The 23,283-nt window shown below is 34.1% G+C and overlaps 1 protein-coding gene across 13 annotated transcripts in view; it reads right to left on the bottom strand.

The window, feature by feature from the left end:
- Positions 1–23,283, bottom strand: part of LCORL (ligand dependent nuclear receptor corepressor like) — a 172,296-nt gene that overhangs the window by 113,667 nt on the left and 35,346 nt on the right. For 12 of the 13 annotated variants that reach the window (XR_012131789.1, XM_073237783.1, XM_073237788.1 and 9 more), the window contains exons 2-3: positions 8,976–9,041; positions 399–478 (exon numbers count right to left, since the gene is read on the bottom strand). Coding sequence is in view for 11 of the 13 variants with exons in the window: in XM_073237783.1 (XP_073093884.1) it covers positions 399–478; positions 8,976–9,041 (146 nt within the window). In the remaining 2 variants the exon portion in view is untranslated. Of the gene's footprint in view, positions 1–398; positions 479–8,975; positions 9,042–23,283 lie in introns of those variants that run through there. The other variant, XM_073237786.1, reaches the window with a different exon arrangement.

Below are 23,283 nucleotides of genomic sequence, written 5' to 3'. Positions count from 1 at the left end.
ATGATATTCAAGAGACTTCAAGAGAAAAGTAGTACACTGTCCTCTAGCTTCTGATTTCTAAAATATGAGACTGCAGAATAGCTTCAGACCAAACTAGGCCTCAAGCTCACCCTTGGTTTACCTAAATACAATACAGATCTGAACTGAAATTCATGAGTCAGGGAGCTTTAAGAAAGAAATGAGAAATAAGCAAAAAAGATGAGTGTTCTGGGATTTACCTACAAATAAAGCTAAATGTTAAACTTCTAGCACAAGACTTTAAAATATTCTTCTCATTACCAAGATCAAGTATTTGAATTTCCACTCTAAGTCACAAACTTTCAGAACAAATTAATCTAAAAATAATTGTTACAATTGTGCAATTATTTGAGAAATAATTTCATAGCACTAAAACTTACACTGACTGCTTCTCTCTGTAGGTTACAAAATGAACATTTTTCATCCATAGACCAGTCAGTCAGCTCTTCTGGTTCACAGTCTTTAAAAAAGGGAAAAATATTCATTAAATACACTAACTTTATTAAACAAATAAAATCACCACTCTCCACAGCAACGGCTCATATGAAAAAACTAACTACTAACAGTAAGGGGAAAAGTCCTAACTTTAAACTGATAACGTCTAAAAAGAAATAAACAGAGAAGGCTGTAAGGAGAGTGATTTTGCACTATCATGGGACAAAGCAGCAAGAACAATGAGTTGGTTATAAATTAATTTTCCAACAACAGAGTTTTAAGTATCATCTAGCCTTCTGAAAAATTCAATTTATCATTGTCTACTAAATTTTTATTTTCACTATGCAAGAAATCAGAATAGGGAGATATGGAGAAAAAAGGAATAAATTTTGCACATCATGAAAGAAAACAAAACAGAAATGGAAAAAGCAACAGAAAAGCCTACAAATTTGAGAAAATGGAATGCTATCCATGAAAAAAGTAGAAATCCATAGCTAAGAAGTCAGATTAGATTTTTATTATATTGTTTAAAGGTTTTACTGCAAGAGTTAAAAAGAAAAACAGGTAAACAGGTTGTATTATTCAACACAGAGCACAGATTCTTCATATAAGAATGTTCCTTATAATCCAACTATTGCAATATAGTAGAGACTTTTGTGGAACACTGTCTAATGAAGGAAGTTTCTGAAGGTATAATAACATGGCCATCCTAAGTATACTTGGTCTATAGACAGTGATTTTTCAAACTCACTCTTTGTAGAAAAAACTCCGCCTAATTTCTTTTCCCAAATAAATTCATATGCAGAACCTCAAATACAAAAAAAAATTTTCATATGAAGTAGTACACTAAGACTAATTAGTTACACTAATTTGAAAAGCATTGGTGTACCACAAAAATTGTCTCTCATACTTTTGAAACACATAATGAAGTTGAATACATGTGTCTCCTAAACTATACAGAAAATGAGCTTATCTCTTTTGGAATAATAATGAATAAATACTTGTTAGGATCAGACCCTATGATACTCTTACATCAACCCAGATATACAAGTCAGAATAGAATATAACTTGTTGCAGTATAAAGAGTGTTTATAACACCTAGAGTGCAGTGATAGCCCCCTTTGATTTCAGAAGTTATTCAGAAATATTCCTAATATTCACCTAAACTTGGCAAGGGTAGGGAATAAGAACCTAAGGTCCAATATACAGTAATGGAAAGATAACTGGACTTGTAGTCTCCAAAAATCTGGGATGGAATTTATTAATTACAACCTTGTCAAGCCACAAATCTTTTTTTTAATTTTCACATATGTAAAATAAGAATCCCATCACCTAACTCATTTGCAAATCAAATGAAAAAATGTGAAAATACTTTATAAACTATAAAAACACTATACAAAGGCTAATTATTAACACGGTAGGATAACCAGTCATTATTTTTTAAATTCGGTACTATTGCACATGTAGTTAGTAGAAGGTTAGTTTGCAGGAGACAGATAATTTTAATACCTGCTTAAGAAAATTGATTTTTTGTAAACCTGACACATCATAAAATTGAAGCAATCTATATAATTAAAAACCCAGAATTAAACCTATGTAGGTTTGTCATTTCTTTCAACCTTTCATCCTATCGCTAGAACAGAATCATTCACCCTCTTGAATGTAGGATCATGCAATGTCTCTTACCAAGGAGGCAGAGCTTTCCGACCAATGGAATGAATGTGAGAGAAGTAACAGTATACCATTTCAAGCTGAGGCTTTACAAGGCATGGCAAGTTCCACCAGTTCTCCTGGGCTTCCACCATACAATACGAGAAGAACTTGCCTGATACAGCCATTACTCCATCACTCTGAGACCTTGAGTAATGAGGAGAAGATGTGATGCCCATTCACAGCCTGGAGACCAGGGAATCAGATCACCCACAAGCACACAATAGTTTTCAGAGTTGTTTTATTAGGCAGCATTACTGTAGCAAAAACTTGACCCGTTTGCCAAGCATGACATAATTTTGATAATGAAGGAAATCTTATTGCTTTTTTATTATGGCCTCATAAATAGGAAACCTGAAGGAATCTAGCATTGGAATTTTTGAAAAATAGCTGAGAGTCTTGGAGAAAGGGTATTTTGGAAAAATTATTATAAGGTTTCATGAAATTTCGATGAAAATGTATTGAATCAAGGGAAAACAACTATGGATTAATTAAAACAATTACCAGTTTTAAGATAAAACTGGGCATGCTGAGATTATTCTCATTTATTTTAGGAGAAGTTCTTCAAGGAAATGTTAATTAAAATAAATGCCTACATGGTTAAATAAATAGCACTGACTTATCAACGATTACATAAGCACCATTAAATTTTGCTGGGTTCAAAAATCTATGACTTTACTACAAATATTTAATAATTACTCTTTCTATAACAACTTTTGATTTTAAGTCCAAATAAATGATGGTGGGATACATTTTTTATATATGGGAATACAGATTCTGAAAAATCAGTTCTAGGCCAGATTTCTCCCTCTGTCCAGGTTATCTTTTCATGTCATAAAAATTAAGTCAGTACTACAACAAAATACATTCATTTTATCTCTCAAACAAAATTTGACAAAGAATCAGATACTCCTCTAAAATAAGTTATCTCTTTTTTTAAAAGTTTTAACACATGAAGGTATAATCCCAAAAAGGGTCAAATTATGTACCTTATAGAAATAGTATTATTAATAAAAGGTAATTATTATAGTAAAAACTGATAATAAATGACTGATAAAAATCTACCTTTCCACCATGTAGATATATACTTGTGGTCAAAGTCTGGCTCCAATCATTTTACCTAATCTATCTTGGAAAGGTAACAGACTTCGAAATTAGAGAGCCATGGTACTGAGAGAGCTTTCCACATACTAAACATAGCCTGGGCAAATTAGTTCTCTAAGTTTTGATTTCCTCATCTGTAAAATGAGGATAATAATAACTGCATCTTAAGGCTGTAGTAAAAATTAACTAAGAACATATGAAAAAACACTTAACAAGTCTAACAGATTTTACTTTCATTTTCTCTTAAATAATCACATTTCTTTTGAATGTTTTTAGTCTCTTCAATACCCTTTAACCAAAGGAAATAAATTAGGAAACAAAGCCCAACAAAAAGAAAAAGAGGAGAATACTGAACTGGATTTTTCATGAAGGTCACGAAAAAGTGCCCGTAACTATGCTGATTTTGAGGGAAGATACTGAATAGTGAGCAGTGTAATTATAAAGTAATTTTTTATTATCAAAGTACATGTTAACTATATTGAATAATACAAAAGGTAAATGGAAACTATTTGTGATGCCATCATCGAGAGATAACAATTAACATTTTATTATATCTTTTCAGTTCATATTCTATACCTTTTAAAAAATTAAGGTCAGCTGATTCTTTGAAAAGATCAGTAAAATTTATAAGCCACTAGCCAGGCTAATAAAGAAAAAAAAAGAGAAAATATCAGAAAGAAAAATGAGCATCACTACTGATTCTATGAACATTAAAAGGATAATAAAATAATACTATGAACATTAGCTGCCCATAAATTTGACAACTTTAGATGACATGGATCAATTCCTTAAAAGACAATCTACCAAATCTCACACAAGATAAAATAGATAACCTCCATAGGCCTACATCTATTAAAGAAATTAAGTCAATAATTAATAACCTTCCAAAACACAAAGCACCAGTCCAGATGGTTTCTCTACAATATGTTCCAGAAGACAGAAGCAGAAGAAATACTTCCTCACTCATTCTGAGTCCATCATTACCACAATACCATAACCTGTCTGAACCATCTGTTGCCCAAGATTATATGTAAATAGCAAATATGCATATGAAAAGACGCTCAAAATCATATGCTATTAGATAGTTGCAAATTAAGATGAGATATCACCACAGACATATTGGAATGGTTAAAGTCCCAAACACTGACAACCTCAAATACTGGGGAAGATGCAAAGAAAGAGGAACTAAACTTCATGGCTGGTGGGAACACAAAATAGTATGGCCACTTTTGCAGACAGTCTGGCAGTTTTTTATAAATCTAAACACAGCCTGTCTATATAATCTAGCAATGGAGTTCCTAGGTATTTACCCAAACGATTTGAAAAGTTATGTCCACACAAAAACTTGTGCACCATGTTTATAGCAGTCTTATTCATAATTGCCAAAATTTGGAAGTGACCAAGATGACTTCCCAATAGGGGAATGGATAAGCAAACTGTGGTACATCCATACACAGCAGTACTATTCAGCAATAAAAACATGGAGCTATGAAGCCATGAAAAGACAAAGGAACCTTAAATGCATATTTCTCAATGAAAGAAGTGAGTGTGAAAAGGCTAAATACTGTATGATTCCAACTACATGACATCCTGGATAAGAAAAACCTACAGAGCCAAGTAAAAAGAAGAGTGTTTCACATAGGATACAGAGAAGAAAGAGGGCTGGAAAGACAGAATATAAGTGATTTTTTGGGCAGTAAAACCATTGTGAATGATACTGGAACAGCGGATGCACAAACACAACATTGTGCACTTGACAAAACACACAAAAATTGAACCCAATGTAAACTATGGGGGCTTTAGTTAATAATAATGTTATCAATACTGGTTCACCAAGTGTAAGAAATGCATCACACTAATGGAAGATGCTAATATAGGGGAACCTGAGGGAGGAAGGAAAGGGAAGTATATGGGGACTCTGTACTTTCTACTTGACTTTTCTGTAAATTTTAAACTGCTCTAAAAAATGCTGTTTATTAAAATTTAAGATAGTATTACACACATGCTCATTAATTACAAGTATTTCCCTTGCTCAAAAATACTTCTAAATCACTTAAATAGATAAACATAGTCCATCAAAAAGAAACATCATAACTAATTTAATCACTACCTATTGCTGGATATTTAGCCTGTTTCTCTAGTCTTGGTATCATAAACACCATAATGAATACACTTGATTAAGTCTTTGTGTATACTCTGATAAGAGCTAATATAAATTATATAATAGTATTAGATTATCTGGCTTTAATATAAATAATCATCAATTCACATTAGAAGACTACTGATTTCTGAGATCGTACTTACTCATTTTTCTTTCCTTACCGCTAATCCACAGTTCCTAACAAAATACGCATTTAAAATATCTAGTAAGACGTAAAATCATCCAATAAATCTTACTAGAAAGTAGTTTTGTTGTCTCCATTATCATAGTGTTAATAGTTGGAAAAAAGCCTATTAAGTCAAAAATATTAAATATCAATCAGTGGTCAGCAAACCTTTTCTACAGACAGCTAGATAGTGAATATTTTAGGTTTTACAGGCCATATGGTCTGTGTCACAACCATTCAACTCTACTGCTATAGTACAAAGCAGCCATAGACAATATGTGAACAAATGAGAGGGGCTAATTTCCAATTAAAATTTTATTAACTGGACAATTAAACTTGAAATTCATATAAGTTTCACAGGTCATAAAATATTAATCATCTAACTTTTTTTCAAGTATTAAAAAATGTTAAAAACCATTTCCTAGCTCACAGACAATTCAAAAACAGTCAATGAACTGGATCTTGCTTACATGCTATAACCTACAGACCTCTGATAAAATCTCATTTTGAAATGTGGACACACCTACAGAAAAACCAGTAAGGATCTATCAACCAGTTTGCACAGGCCTATTGCACTCATTTCATATTTGTGTAAATATCCATAGTTAGGGCACATAAATTAGATAATCCCACAAATGAAAGAAAGTGACTCACCAATAAGACATGAGAAATAATTGACTAAAGCAGAAAACAAAAGTTAATTTTTGCTTAAAGTCTTGTGACAATTGGAAAAGTGTGTTTGGGGAGATGAAGGAGGAAGAGAAAACGGGGAATTTTTCTGGGAGCACGTAAAAGTTCAAAGTTTGTGACATTCAAAGCTTCTTCAGAGACTTTACTCCAAAAAGAAATAAGAGTTATGTTTTCCTCAAAATGACAAAAAGTCACGAGAACAGATCAAAAAGGACAGAAAAGCTAGGACTTTTGTTTTGTTTCTAAACAAATTAAAAATGAACAGCACTCAAAAATTTCTTTCAGAACCACTAAATCTGGAAGTGGTTCTGAATTGAATTCAAGAATGAAAATATAAACCTCACAAAACACTAATATATATGTTACAAAAGTCTTAAAAACTTCCTGTGTGCCAAAGTTGGTTTTTAAGGTAGCAGAGTGAAATTTAGAATGTATTTCTCCACAGAAACAGTAGCAAGTTTGTGATGTGGTCTATTTAACTTAAATGTATCATAAAATTAAAATATACATTAATTTTATAATAAAAAATAATTTAATATACAAGAATCCTTTTATCCATTTTTGTTTTCTGACTTTTGGAGAATAACAAGGGTTTGAATTTCCAATGCTTTATCTAAAAACATACCCTGATCTGTTTGATTCCTGCATACAGATATATGTGCAGAGAAAAACTGCTATACTTGTAGTCCTAGCATCTAAATATTAAACCATTTTTAACAATGGTAACAACAAAGCACACTTATTTATAAAGAAGGGAAGAAAGAAGCTGGAGATGTCTAATGGATACCTTCTGCACGACTTTTCAAAAAGCTGTACACTTTGATAGCACTGGTTTAATTTTCCTTCAAAGTGTATATCTGTCTCCATCCTTAGATTTATTAGTATAATTAATTATCATCACTTTTAAGCCAACAACTTTGATGGAACTTTTTTTTAATTAAAAGAAAAAAAAAGAAAAGAAAAACAAGAAAAGGAGGAAGAATTTATCTAAGAAGCCTGGAGAAAATTTAGAACATTTGGGGTAGAAAAGGGCAATGAAGTAAATATGTGCCTATGTGTGAGAAAAAGATTATATTTGGAAGCTTAGCTAGTTTTATAACTCCCACCACCAAAAAAGCACAAGAGAAGACAAAAAGTACAAGATCTATCATAATTAAAAGAATAAATGGAATGAGATATATAACAATGGGGTAGCAAATTAATAAATTGGTTAAATGCATTATATATATCCATAAAAAAATACTGGGCAGCCATGGAGGATGATGATCCAGAATTTTATATACCCAAATGATATACTAGTGAACAAACACTAGGCACAAAAACTATGGATACTGTGTATGTAGCATATACATTTAAGTAAAAAAAATACATACAAACATGTATTTTACATTCATCTAAAAATGTTACATTCATCTAAAAATGTTAAAGATTTTTTTTCTTTCCAGCTTATCTGTATGTTCTAATTTCCTAAAATGACCATGTGTGACTTGTACACTTAAATACTAGTCTAAAAATAAAATACAAAGCATCAATTTCCTTAGAACATTCTGTCCTTTGTATAGTAAACAACTAATTTCTGAAGAAATATAAATATATACATACATACAAACATAACTAAGTAAATAAATGAAAGTGGGGAATCAAGAGGCTAAGAGTCACAAGTTTCAACTGGGTTATAGAAAGGCAACTGAGTATAACGCTGATGCCTGATAAGAATTAGGAGAGCAGGTTAAGAAAGGAAGCCTGAAGAAGTTAGATTTTTCCTTTGTTCTTTAGATTTTTCCTTTGTTCATTTGTAAGACCAGAAAAATAGTTAAAACTACACTTAGCATTGCTTATAGTTATTTTAGGCAAAAATATTTAATTCAGAGTTATACTATGACAAAATGAGAAATGATTAAAATTAAGAGATATAAGAAAAAGATCCTAGCCGTAAGAATGATAAAACACTGGAAAAGGCACATTTTGGAGTCTCCATCCTTAAAAGTACCAGAGTAGAATAGAAGGTTACAAGAGATAGCATATAAAACTGACCAGATACAAGCTTGAGAAATAATTTGATCAAGATCAAAGCAGAAAATCTGTACGAGCACTACTCATTTTGTGAATGAAGCATACTATAAAGTGTCAGATATCTATAAAAATGTTCTAATACTCTACATTTATAATAAAACAACTAAACCATGGTATCACAGCATTTCTATCACAGATCAAAATATTCTACCAAGATTTATGCTAGAGCATTTGGAAAAGGAGATAATAAATAACAAAGACTACTATACATAAATATAAAACTGTACATACATGGCAGGATTTCTCAGAGTGACCCTCTGAATTCCAGGCTGGCTGTATCATCAGCAATAAAAGACATTTATTTAATTGAACCCTTTAATTCCTCTTTAAGAGTAAGTCAAAGTGTGTAATGTATAAAATAATAAAAACTAAATTTCACCATTAAGCCAAAAGCAAACTTCGTTTTCTACTTTGATCAGTGTATTATAAGTCTTTTAAAGACTATAATAACATTATGTAGTAACAGGAAATATATTTGGTTTTTATTTATTCATTTAAAGACACTTTCTAATTAAATGAGATTACAAATCTACGTTTAATATAAAATTAGCATAGAACCATTTTTCCTTTGTTAAATAGGACAGAAAGCTAGAATTTTAAAACTTAAAATAACATTACCTTCAAATAAACTGAGGTCTCTTCTTAGCCGTGGTCCATAAAGCCCTTCTAAAATACTCTCAAAACCTGTAGTTTTAAAGAGAGAGAGGTATATTAACTACTGGAAAAACTTAACTTTACAATAATCAAAAACCATAAACTCTGCATGAATCAGAAAATTGTAAATTTAACATACTACGAGGTGTCATTTTCCTTTAGTTAAATTAATTGAACTAGGTAATATACAACATAGTAGTACAAAGCTACCAATGACTATCCGAAATTACAATTATAAATAAATTGAAATATATTCAAATGTAAATTTTCACCATTAAAACAGGTAAATGCCTTTAACATTTAGAAATAGTTCCAGGTTAAAATATTATGGATAGATTTCTTTTCTAATAATATTGTAGAAAAAAATGAGAAAAGGCATTTATTACAATGCTGTTTATTTTTTATTACAAAAAAATGTTAACAAAGTAGCATCTTTAACCTCAATTATAAAAAAAAGTAAATGAGCAACAATGGGGAGAAGTTCTTATTGTGAAATATATGATGTATAAATTTAAATCCACCTCTAAAAATTTAAACACAACCATTTGTTCATGGCTATTAACTGCCTTATTTTAAGGAAAAGAATTACTGAAAATTTTGTCAAGTTAACAAAACCCAAGTTGATAAATTTACAAAGTATTCTACTTTCTGGATATACTCATTTTAGGATTTTACAATGTTCTTTCTGAAGTCTGTATCATATTCAATTTTCAGCGGCTTATTGGTGCTGCAAAGCATCCAAAGCAAAATGACCAGTATGGCAGAATAATTGGGAAGCCAAGAAAAGAAACTAATAAGGGAGGGAAAAAAGTAAAGGTACTATGATAGATCTGCAAAATGAAAGATAGATTTTCTCAGTGGTACTCCTAAATTGTAAAACAGTATAAATACTTCTACAGAAATGTTTCATAAATCGTAAGATGCTTAAAAACTTTCAACATCTCTGAAGTCAAGATATATATTAAAATAAATGGTATATTATAGTCAAAAAGTGGCAACATTTTTTTCATTCAGTAGAACATGAAGAAATGATGTATCTTACAACTGATGTCTAGGACTTGACAAAGTGTGTAGTTATCATGGTAGTTGGGAAATACGTACTTAAAATCTTTGTGAAGTGATTCAGTACCAGTTTCCATGAGTGGAAATTTCAGGCAGAAAAATGCACAAACTACCATTACCAGAGAGTTTTCAAGAATACTGTAGATAAGCTTTGATATTGAGTGAAGACTCAGACTGAACAGCCCCCGATCTCTTTCTTTTACTAAGATATTCTAATTCTTTTTTGCGGTGTTCTACATGCTCCAAAAATAATATTGCAAACGACTATTTTAAGTTGTTATTTCATGGTATATTGGACACATGGCCTTTACTGAATATTTTTAAATGCACATTTCCTAGATAGATTTAAGCCTGAAGGGAAGCAAAAAAGGAAGGACTAGTACTTCTGTTCTATTGGATTTCTCAACTCCTCACTAGGTCAGATCAAGGTCTTAAATATATCTTGTTAAGATTTACTCATACTACATAGTTGGTGCTATTGTAAACGGCAGCGTTAGTTAAAAGTCTGTATTTTGTAGGTTTACAAAAATAGAATTGATGTTTGTATATTCACTATATCTAGCAAAACTGATACGGTCTTTATAGTAATTTATCTGGAGATTCTCTACATACACAAATATATCATCTATAAAGATAATGGTAATTTTGGTTTCCTCCTTTCCAATTCTTACTGCTTTCTTTTTCTGGTTCTTGCCTTACTGCTTTGGTTAGGGCTTTCATTAAGATATTGAAAAGTGGTGGTGGTGATAGCAAGCATCCTTGACTCCTACTCAATCTAAATGGGAAAGCATTTAAACTTTCATCATCAAATATGTTTGATATATTCTTTTAAAACTATTACTTATAATTATTAAGGAAATCCCTTCTATACCTAGCTTACTAGGTGGGGTTTCCTACCATGAATAGATGTTGAATTTTATCAAGTTTTATTTTGCATTTATTGAAACAATAAAGTCATTTTTAAGAACTCTCTTAATATGATGAATTACACTGAATGTTAAACCAACCTTCTTCCATTCTGTGGGAAGACTCAAATTTACTGTGAGGTATTTTTGCTGGTTTTCCTATCCTGACAGTTCCTTTAAAAGTTCGGCACCTATGTTCACCAATGAGACTGGTCTGTAAATTTCCTTCATACTTGTCAAATTTTTATATCAATGTTATGCCAACCTCATAAAACAAATGGCAGTGTTCTTTCTTCTGCTGCTCTTGGGGAAAAATTAGGAAATGTAGGATGCCTTGTTTGAATATTTAATAGAACATGCCGGGGACACCAAATGTAAATACAGTCTTTCTGAAGTGCTTATTACTAATCGAATTTGCTCAACTGTCATAGGACTATTCAGGTATTCTATTTCTTATATTAGTTAGAGCTTTCTCTGGCAACTTGCCCATTTAAACTTTATTCTCCAATTTACTTATAAAATGTCTCATTATATATACTTTTATCTAATGTCAACAGCATCAGCAGTAATGGCCTTTTTGCTTTCCATTCCTTACTTTGATTATTAATGCTTTCTATTTCCTCAATCAAGCTCATTAGAAGTTTCTCAATTTTTTTTCTTAGATTTAAAAAGAATTCTTTCGACTCCTTGATCTCTTTTTGATATGTTCTTCTTACCCACTAATTTCTGCTCATGCTTTTATTTCTTCATGCCCTCCATTTTCAGTTTATTTTGTTCTTATTTTTGCTTTAATGGATATTTAGCTCATTAACTTTCAGTCTTTCTTCTTTTCTAACATATGCATTTAAAGCCATCAATTTCCATTTAAGTAATGCTTTAAGCTGCATTTCACAACTTTTGATGTCTTTATTTCCTCATCATTCAAAGTATTTCCTAAGTTCCATTACAGCTTTTTGCATTGTTTTTAGAAGTTTATTTCTTAATTTAGTCAAAGACAATGCCTAAATTAAATCAATCCTTTGATTATTTTCTGAGACTGTTTTTATAGTCGATATAAGCAATTTTTGAAAATCTCCTACATATGCTTGAAAATATGTACTCTAAAATTGTTAGATGCAGCATTCTGTATTTGTTCACTGAGTTAACATGTTAACTGTGCTCTTTAAATCATCCTTATTCATTTTTGTTTACGTCTGCTTGTTCTACAAATGTTGAGAAAAGTATGTAAAACCTTCATAAAATTGTGGCTTCATCTATTTCTCTATTTCTTTGAATGCTGCTTTACATGTTTTTAAGGCTGTATTATTAAGGGGCTAGGAATTTTATAATTGTTATATCTTCCTGGGGAAGTTTATGTAATTACAAAGTGACACTTTCTACTTCAGCAATTTGATTATTACATGCATATGGTGGCTTGGATTAAGTAAAGTTACTTGCATCTGTGTAGTGTTACAGTTTTCACCAAATTTGGAAAAATTTTGGCCATTATCCCTCCAAATATTTTTTTCTGTAGCCTTTTTTTGTTCTGGAGATCCACTTAGATAGACCACCTGACACTGTTTTACAGGCTATTTTCCCCAGTTCTTTTCCTATCTATTCATTTTGAGTCATTCTGTTATTTTTCAAATTCACTGATCATTTTTTCTAGTGCCTAGTCTGCAGTTAGGAAACTATACAAGTTAAAAATATACAATTTGAGGAGTTTTTATGTTATTTTTCTCCCATAACACAATCACAAACAATTACAACAGTCACAAAAGTATTCTGATGCTCACTTTTAATCCATCTCTCCCTCCACTCATGAGGCAAACACTAATACACTTCTGAGCACTATCAGTTGGTTTACATTTTTAGAATTTCACAAATTAGAATGCTACAGTACAGACTTTTTTTTTTTGCCTCACCTTTTTCACTCAGCAGAATAATTCTGAGATATATCCATACTGTTGCATGTACCATTATTTTGTTATTTTATTTCCCAGCAGAGTACATTGTATGGATATACTACAATTTTTTATCCACTCAGACATTAGTGGACATGTTTTCATTTTTCATGTGTAAATAAAAGTGAAATGGCTGGCTTAGATTGCAGATTTATGTTTACCTTTTTAAGAAATCAAACTATTTTCAGAAGTTATTGTATCATTTTACAATCTCACCAACCACACCCAAAAGTTACAGTGCGGCTGCCAAATCCGATTAAAGATGGCGGGGTGAGAGGAGAGACAGAGGCTTCCTCCTAAAAGTGTATACAACTAGGAAATATAGTTGGCGCAAATAATCCTGAGAGAGCAACAGGAAAGCGGACGGTGCCAGACTGCATACACCTGGAGAAAAGAGAAGTCCTCATGGAACAGGGTAACATACCAAAGCTGTGGCCAGGCGGGACCCAAGCCCTTCCCCCATCCCAGCTCACTGGCGGAAGGAAGAGAAACTGAGCAGGGAGGGAGTGGAAGGCTTGAGACTGCTGAATACCTAGCTCCAGAGATCTGCTCTGGGAACACAAACATACATTTCATGGTGCTTTCATGATACTCGCATGATTACAGGGTTGGAAAGCTAATACAGGCAGAATTCCTGGAGAGACTGAGATTCCAGCCACTTGTGGAAAGCAGGGATCCATATCCGGCTGCTCTGGGACAAAAGCTTATACCTGTGTATTCAGCCAACTGGTTAAGGAAGTGGAGACAGGCACAGCAGCCGGGAAGCAGGAAACAGGTCTTTCCTCCCCCCAGGCACCAGTATTGCTCCCCTACAACCCCCGACATTGCTTCAAGGGCTGAGCAGCTCCAGAGTAGATCTTCTGGACCCTAGAGGGCACCATATACAAATATGAAATGCCAAAGGAACCTGGTCGAAAGTAAAATTAATATAACTCCAGAGAAAGATTTAAATGACATGGACCTTACAACTCTTCCTGAAAGGGAGTTCAAAATAAAAATCATTAACATGCTCATGGAGGTACAGAAAGATTTCCAAGAACTCAGGAATGAATTCAGGTTAGAGACCCAATCGCTGAAGAGCACGATGGAGGGTATTAAAAGCAGGTTGGATACGGTGGAGAAGACAATAAATGAAATAGAAACTAGAGAAGAGGAATACAAAGAAGCTGAGGCACAGAGAGAAAAAAGGATCTCTAAAAATGAAAGAATATTGAGAGAACTGTGTGACCAATCCAAATGGAACAATATTCGCATTATAGGGATGCCAGAAGAAGAAGAGAAAGAGAAAGGGATAGAAAGTGTCTTTGAGAAGGTAGTTGCTGAAAACTTCCCCAGTCTGGGGAAGGAGATAGTCTCTCAGGCCATGGAGATCCACAGATCTCCCAACACAGGGGACCCAAGGAAGATAACACCAAGACATATAGTAATAAAACTGGCAAAGATCAAGGATAAGGACAGACTATTAAAAGCAGCCAGAGAGAAATAAGATCACATACAAAAGAAAGCCCATCAGGTTAACATCAGACTTCTCAGCAGAAACCTTACAGGCCAGGAGGGAGTGGCATGATGTATTTAATGCAATGAAGCAGAAGGGCCTGGAACCAAGATTACTTTATCTGGCAAGATTATCATTTAAATTTGAAGGAGGGATTAAACAATTTCCAGATAAGCAAAAGCTGAGAGAATTTACCTCCCACAAACCATCTCTACAGTCTATTTTGGAGGGACTGCTATACATGAAGTGTTCCTAAGGTTTAATGCCTGTCACCAGAGGAAATAAAACCACAGTAAATAAAGTAGAACAGATAATTACTAAGCAAATGCAAAATTAAATTGACTATCCCCAAAGTCACTCAAGGGATAGACAAAGAATACAGAATATGATACCTAATTTATAAAGAATGGAGGAGGAAGAAAAAGGAGGAGAAAAAGAAAAGAACCTTTAGATTGTGTTTGTAACAGCATATTAAGTGAGCTAAGTTAGACTCTTAGATAGTAAGGAAGTTAACCATGAACCTTTGGTAACTACGAATCTAAAGCCTGCAATGGTAAAAGTACATACCTATCGATAATCACCCTAAATGTAAATGGACTGAATGCACCAATCAAAAGACACAGAGTCACTGAATAGATAAAAAAACAAGACCCATCTATATGCTGCCTACAAAGGACTCACTTTAAACCCAAAGACATACACAGACTAAAAGTGAAGGGATGCAAAAAGATATTTCATGCAACTAACAGAGAGAAAAAAGCAGGAGTTGCAGTACTTGTATCAGACAAAATAGACTTCAAAACACAGAAAGTAACAAGAGACAAAAAAGGACATTACATAATGATAAAGGTGTCAATCCAACAAAAAGATATAACCATTATAAATATCTATGCTCTCAACACAGGAGAACCCACATATGTGAAACAAATACTAACTGAATTAAAAGGGAAAATAGAATGCAATGCATTCATTCTAAGAGACTTCAACACTCCACTCACTCTGAAGGATAAATCAACCAGACAGAAGATAAGTAAGGAGACAGAGGCACTGAACACAATAGAAAAGATGGATCTAACAGACATCTACAGAACTCTACACCCAAAAGCAACAGAATACACATTCTTCTCAAGTGCACATGGAACATTTTCAAGAAGAGATCATATACTAGCCCACAAAAAGAGCCTCCAGAAATTCAAAAATACTGAAATTGTACCAACCAGTTTCTCAGATCACAAAGCTATGAAACCAAAAATAAATTACGCAAAGAAAATGAAAAATCCCACAAACACATAGAGGCTTCATGACATGCTCCTAAATAACCAATGTATCAATGACCAAATAAAAAGAGAATTCAAGCAATATATGGAGACAAATAACAACAATAATTCAACATCACAAAATCTGTGGGACGCAGCCAAGGCTGTGCTAAGAGGAAAGTATATTGCAATACAGGCCTATCTCAAGAGAGAAGAACAATCCCATATAAGCAGTCTAAACACACAATTAATGAAACTACAAAAAAGAACAACAAATGAGGCACAAAGTCAGTAGAAGGAGGGACATAATAAACATTAGAGCAGAAAAAAATAAAATTCAGAAGAATAAAACGATAGAAAGAATCAATGAAAGCAAGAGCTGGTTCTTTGAGAAAATAAACAAAATAGATAAACCCCTAGCCAGACTTATCAAGAAAAAAAGAGAGTCTACACAAATAAACAGAATCAGAAATGAGAAAGGAAAAATCACTACAGACACCACAGAAATACAAAGAATTATTAGAGAATACTATGAAAAAATATATGCTAACAAACTGGATAACCTAGAAGAAATGGAAAACTTTCTAGAAAAATACAATCTTCCATGGCTGAACCAAGGAAGAAACAGAAAATCTGAACAGACCAATTACCAGCAAAGAAATTGAACTGGTAATCAAAAACCTATCAAAGAAGAAATTCCAGGACCAGATGGCTTCACCACTGTATTTTATCAAACATTTAGTGAAGACCTAATACCCATTCTCCTTTAAGATTTCCAAAAAATAGAAGAGGAGGGAATACTTCTAAACTCATTCTATGAGGCCAGCATCACTCTAATACCAAATCAAGGCAAAGACACCACAAAAAAAGAAAATTACAGACCAATATTCCTGATGAACATAGATGCAAAAATACTCAACAAAATATAAGCAAACCGAATCTGAAAACACATCCAAGAGATAATCCATCATGATCAAGTTGGATTTATACCAGGGATGGTACAACATTCAAAAATCCACCAACATCATCCGCCACAACAAAAAGGACAAAAATCACATAATCATCTACATAGATGCTGAAAAAGCATTCAACAAAATTCAACATTTATTCATGATAAAAACTCTCAACAAAATGGGTATAGAGGGCAAGAACCTCAGCAAAATAAAGACCATATATGACAAACCCACAGCCAAGATTATACTTAACAGCAAGAAGCTGAAAGCTTTTCCTTTAAGATCAGGAACAAGACAAGGATGCCCATTCTCCCCACTTCTATTCAACATAGTACAGGAGGTCCTAGCCACGGCAATCAGACAACACAAAGAAATAAAAGGCATCCAGATTGGCAAGGAAGAAATTAAACTGTCCCAGTTTGCAGATGATATGATACTGTACATGAAAAAACCTAAAGAATCCACTCCAAAACTACTAGATCTAATATCTGAACACAACAACGATGCAGGATACAAAATTAATACACGGAAATATGTGGCATTCCTATACACTAACAAGCAACTAGCAGAGAGAGAAACCAGGAAAACAATTCCATTCACAATTGCATCAAAAGAATAAAATACCTAGGAATAAACCTAACCAAGGAAGTGAAAGACTTATACTCTGAAAACTACAAGACACTCACGAGAGAAATTAAAGAAGATACCAATAAATGGAAACACATCCTGTGCTTATGGATAGGAAGAATTAAGATTGTCAAAATGGCCATCCTGCCTAAAGCAATCTACAGATTCAAAGCAATTCCTATCAAAATACCAACAGCATTCTTCAACGAACTAGAGAAAATCATCCTAAAATGCATATGGAACCACAAAAGGCCTCAAATAGCCAAAGCAATCCTGAGAAGGAAGAATAAAGCAGGGGGAATTATGCTCCCCAACTTCAAGCTCTACTACAAAGCCACAGTAATCAAGACAATTTGGTGCTCACACAAGAACAGACCCATAGACCAATGGAACAGACTAGAGAGCCATGATATAAACCCAACCATATATGGTCAATTAATATATGAAAAAGGAGCCATGGACATACAATGGGGAAATGACAGCCTCTTCACCAGCTGGTGTAGGCAAAACTGGACAGATACATGCAAAAGAATGAAACTGTATTATTGTTTAACCCCATACACAAAAGTAAACTTGAAATGGATTAAAGACTTGAATGTATGTCATGAAACCATAAAACTACTATAAGACAACAGAGGCAAACATCTCCTGAATATAAGCATGATGAACTTCTTCCTGAACCCATCTCCTTGAGAAAGGGAAACAAAAGCAAAAATGAACTTATAGGACTACATCAAACTAAAAAGGTTTTGTACGGCAAAGGGCATCATTAACAAAACAAAAAGGCATCCTATATTATGGGAGAATATATTTGTAAATGACATATCCAACAAGGGGTTAACATCCAAAATATATAAAGAACTTACATACCTCAACACCCAAAAAGCAAATAACCTGATTGACAACTGGCCAGAGGATATGAAGAGATAGTTCTCCAAAGAAGAAATTCAGATGGCCAACAGACACATGAAAAGATGCTCCACATCACTAATCATCAGGGAAATGCAAATTAAAACCACAATGAGATATTACCTCACACTAGTAAGGATGGCCAGCATCGAAAAGACTAAGAAAAACAAATGTTGGCTAGGATGTGGAGAAAGGGGAACCCTCCTACACTGCTGGTGGGAATGTAAGCTAGTTCAGCCATTGTGGAAAGGAATATGGCGGTTCCTCAAAAAACTAAAAATGGAAATACCATTTGACCCCAGAATCCCACTCCTTGGAATATACCTAAAGAATATAACTTCTCAGATTCAAAAAGACATATGCACCCCTTTGTTCACTGCAGCACTTTTTACAATAGCCAAGATATGGAAGCAACCTAAGTGTCCATCAGTAGATGAATGGATAAAGAAGATGTGGTACATATATACAATGGAATACTATTCAGCCATAAGAAAGAAACAAATCCTACCATTTGCAACAACATGGATGGAGCTGGAGGACATTATGCTCAGTGAAATAAGTCAGGCGGAGAAAGACAAATACCAAATGATTTCCGTCACTTGTGGAGTATGACAATGAGGCAAAACTGAAGGAACAAAATGACAGCAGACTCCAAGACTCCAAGAATGAACTAGTGGTTACCAAAGGGAATGGGTGTGGGAGGGCAGCTGGGGAGGAGGGAGAAGGGGACTGAGGGGTATTAGGTTTAGTACACATGATGCTGGAGATCACAGGGAGAACAGTGTATCACAGAGAAGAGACATAGTGGATCTCTGGCAACTTGTTGCACGGATGGACAGTGACTGTATTGGGGTATGGGTGGGGACTTGATAATATGGGTAAATGTAGTAACCACATTGTATTATCATGTGAAACCTTCATAAGAGTGTATATCAATCATACCTTAACAAAAAATTTTAAAAAAAAGTTACAGTGGGGCACCACATCCCCTACTCGGTATGGTCAATTGTGTATTTTTCTGTTTACTTTTTCACCATTCTAGTGGATTAAAAACTTTTTTAATGTCATTATATTTCTTTGTGGTTTTAATTTCTATTTCCCTAATGATTAGTGATGCTGACCATTTTTCTTTTTCTTTCTTTCTTTCTTTCTTTTTCTTTCTTTCTTCTTTCTCTCTCTCTCGTTCTTTCTTTTTTTTAATTTTTGCTATCATTAATCTACAATTTCATGAAGAACACAATGTTTACCAGGCTCCAGCCCTCACCAAGTCCCCCCTACAAACCCCACTAGAGACACTGTCCATCAGTATAGCAAGATGCTGTAGAATCACCACCTGACCTGTCTGTGTTGTACAGTCCTCCCCATACCCCCCCCACAACACTATACATGCTAATTGTAAAGCCCCCTTTCTTTTTACCTGCCTTTATCCCTCCCTTCCCACCCATTATCCCCAGTCCCTTTCCCTTTGGTAACTGTTAGTCCATTCTTGGATTCTGTGATTCTGCTGCTGTTTTGTTCCTTCAGTTTTTCTTTGTTCTTATACTCCACATATGAGTGAAATCATTTGGTACTTGTCTTTCTCTGCCTGGCTTATTTCACTGAGCATAATACCCTCTAGCTCCATCTATGTTGTTGCAAATGATAGGATTTGTTTTCTTCTTATGGCTGAATAATATTCCATTGTGTATATGTACCACATCTTCTTTATCCATTCATCTACTGATGGACACTGAGATTGCTTCCATTTATTGGCTATTGTAAATAGTGCTGCAATAAACATAGGGGTGCATCTGTCTTTTTCAAATTGGGCTACTGCATTCTTAGGGTAAATTCCTAGAAGGGGAATTCCTGGGTCAAATTGCATTTCTATTTTGAGCATTTTGAGGAACCTCCATACTGCTTTCCACAATGGTTGAACTAATTTACATTCCCACCAGCAGTGTAGGAGGGTTCCCCTTTCTCCACAACCTCGCCAACATTTGTTGTTGTTTGTCTTTTGGATGGTAGCCATCCTTACTGGTGTGAAGTGATATCTCATTGTGGTTTTAATTTGCATTTCTCTGATGACAAGCGATGTGGAGCATCTTTTCATGTGTCTGTTGGCCATCTGAATTTCTTCTTTAGAGACCTGTCTATTCAGTTCCTCTGCCCATTTTTTAATTGGATTAATTGCCTTTTGTTTGCTGAGGTGTGTGAGCTCTTCATATATTTTGGATATCAACCCTTTATCGGATCTGTCATTTATGAATATATTCTCCAATACTGTAGGATACCTTTTTGTTCTATTGATGGTGTCTTCTGCTATACAGAAGATTTTCAGCTTCATATAGTCCCACTCGTCATTTTTGTTATTGTTTCCCTTGCCCGGGAGATATATTCAAGAAGAGGTCACCTCAGGTTTATGTCTAAGAGATTTTTGCCTATGTTTTTTTCTAAGAGTTTTATGGTTTTATGACTTAGGTTCAAGTCTTTGATCCATTTCGAATTTATTTGTGTATGGGGTTAGACAATGATCCAGTTTCATTCTCTTACATGTAGCTGTCCAATTTTGCCAGCACCATCTGTTGAAGAGACTGTCATTTCCCCATTGTATATCCATAGCTCCTTTATCGAATATTAATTGACGATATATGTTTGGGTTAATGTTTGGAGTCTCTATTTGTTCCATTGGTCTGTGGCTCTGCTCTTGTGCCAATACCAAATTTTCTTGATTACTGTGGCTTTGTAGTAGAGCTTGAAGTTGGGGTGTGAGATTCCCCCCAACTTTATTCTTCCTTCTCAGGATTGCTTTGGCTATTTGCAGTCTTTGGTGTTTCCATATGAATTTTTGAACTATTTGTTCCAGTTCACTGAAGAATGCTGTTAGTAATTTGATAGGGACTGCATCGAATTTGTATATTGCTTTGGGCAGGATGGCCATTTTGATGATATTAATTCTTCCTAGCCAGGAGCATGGGATGACTTTCCATTTGTTAGTGACCTCTTTAATTTCTCTGAAGAGTGTCTTATAGTTTTCAGGGTATAGGTCTTTCACTTCCTAGGTTAGGTTTATTCCTAGGTATTTTATTCTTTTTGATGCTACTGTGAATGGAATTGTTTTCCTGATTTCTCTTTCTATTAGTTCATTGTTAGTGTATAGGAAAGCCACAGATTTCTGTGTGTTAATTTTGTATCCTGCAACTTTGCTGTATTCCAATATCAGTTCTAGTAGTTTTGGAGTGGAGTCTTTAGGGTATTTTATGTACAATATCATGTCATCTGCAAATAGTGACAGTTTAACTTCTTCTTTACCAATCTGGATTACTTGTATTTCTTTGTTTTTTCTAAATGCTGTGGCTAGGACCTCCAGTACTATGTTGAATAACAGTGGGGAGAGTGGGCATCCCTGTCTTGTTCCCGATTGCAGAGGAAAAGCTTTCAGTTTCTCACTGTTCAGTATGATGTTGGCTGTGGGTTTATCATATATGGCCTTTATTATGTTGAGGTTCTTGCCGTCTATACCCATTTTTCTGAGAGTTTTTATCATGAATGGATGTTGAATTTTATCAAATGCTTTTTCAGCATCTATGGAGATGATCATGTGGTTTTTGTCTTTCTTTTTGTTGATGTGGTGGATGATGTTGATGGATTTTCGAATGTTGTACCATGCTTGCATCCCTGGGATGAATCCCACTTGGTCATGGTGTATGATCCTCTTGATGTATTTTTGAATTCGGTTTGCTAATATTTGGTTGTGTATTTTTGCATCTACGTTCATCAGGGATATTGGTCTACAGTTTTCTTTTTTGCTGGGGTCTTTGCCTGGTTTTGGCATTAGGGTGATGTTGGCTTCATAGAATGAGTTTGGGAGTATTCCCTCCTCTTCTATTTTTTGAAAAACTTTAAGGAGAATGGGTATTATGTCTTCTCTGTATGTCTGATAAAATTCCAAGGTAAATCCATCTGGCCCGGGGGTTTTGTTCTTGGGTAGTTTTTTGATTACCACTTCAATTTCGTTGCTGGTAATTGGTCTGCTTAGATTTTCTGTTTCTTTCTGGGTCAGTCTTGGAGGTTGTATTTTTCTAGGAAGTTGTCTGTTTCTTCTAGGTTTTCCAGCTTGTTAGCATGTAGGTTTTCATAGTACTCTCTAATAATTCTTTGTATTTCTGTGGGGTCCATCATGATGTTTCCTTTCTCGTTTCTGATTCTGTTGATGTGTGTTGATTCTCTTTTTCTCTTAATAAGTCTGGCTAGAGGCCTATCTATTTTGTTTTTTCTCTTGAAGAACCAGCTCTTGGTTTTATTGATTTTTTCTATTGTTTTATCCTTCTCAATTTTATTTATTTCTTCTCTGATTTTTATTATGTCCCTTCTTCCTCCTTCTGCAGAGCTTAGGCCTCATTTGTTCTTCTTTTCCCAATTTCTATAATTGTGACATCAGACTATTTATTTGGGATTGTTCTTCCTTCTTTAAATATGCCTGGATTGCTATATACATTCCTCTTACGACTGCTTTTGCTGCGTCCCACAGTAGTTGGGGCTTTGTTTTGTTGTTGTCATTTGTTTCCATATATTGTTGGATCTCCATTTTAATTTGGTTGTTGGTCCATTGATTATTTAGGAGCACATTGTTAAGCCTCCATGTGTTTGTGAGCCTTTTTGCTTTCTTTGTACAATTAATTTTAGTTTTATACCTTTGTGGTCAGAAAAGTTGGTTGGTAGGATTTCAATCTTTTGGAATTTACTGAGGCTCTTTTTGTGGCCTAGTATGTGGTCTATTCTGGAGAATGTTCCATGTGCACTTGAGAAGAATGTGTATGCTTTTGCTTTTGGATGTAGAGTTCTATAGATGTCTATGAGGTCCATCTGTTCTAGTGTGTTTTTCAGTGCCTCTGTGTCCTTACTTTTCTATCTGGTGGATCTGTCATTTGGAGTGAGTTGGGTGGTGTGTTGAAGTCTCCCAAAATGAATGTATTGCATTCTATTTCCTCCTTTAATTCTGTTAGTATTTGTTTCACATATGTTGGTGCTCCTGTATTGGGTGCATATATATTTATAATGGTTATATCTTCTTTTTGGACTGAGCCTTTTATCATTATGTAATGTCCTTCTTTAGCTTTTGTTACTTTCTTTGTTTTGAAGT

The sequence above is a fragment of the Manis javanica genome, chromosome 5 (genome assembly GCF_040802235.1).
Source record: "Manis javanica isolate MJ-LG chromosome 5, MJ_LKY, whole genome shotgun sequence".
NCBI lineage: Eukaryota > Metazoa > Chordata > Mammalia > Pholidota > Manidae > Manis > Manis javanica.
The sequence above is the reverse complement of the archived record's forward strand: the minus strand, read 5'-3'. Positions and strand labels throughout refer to the sequence as shown.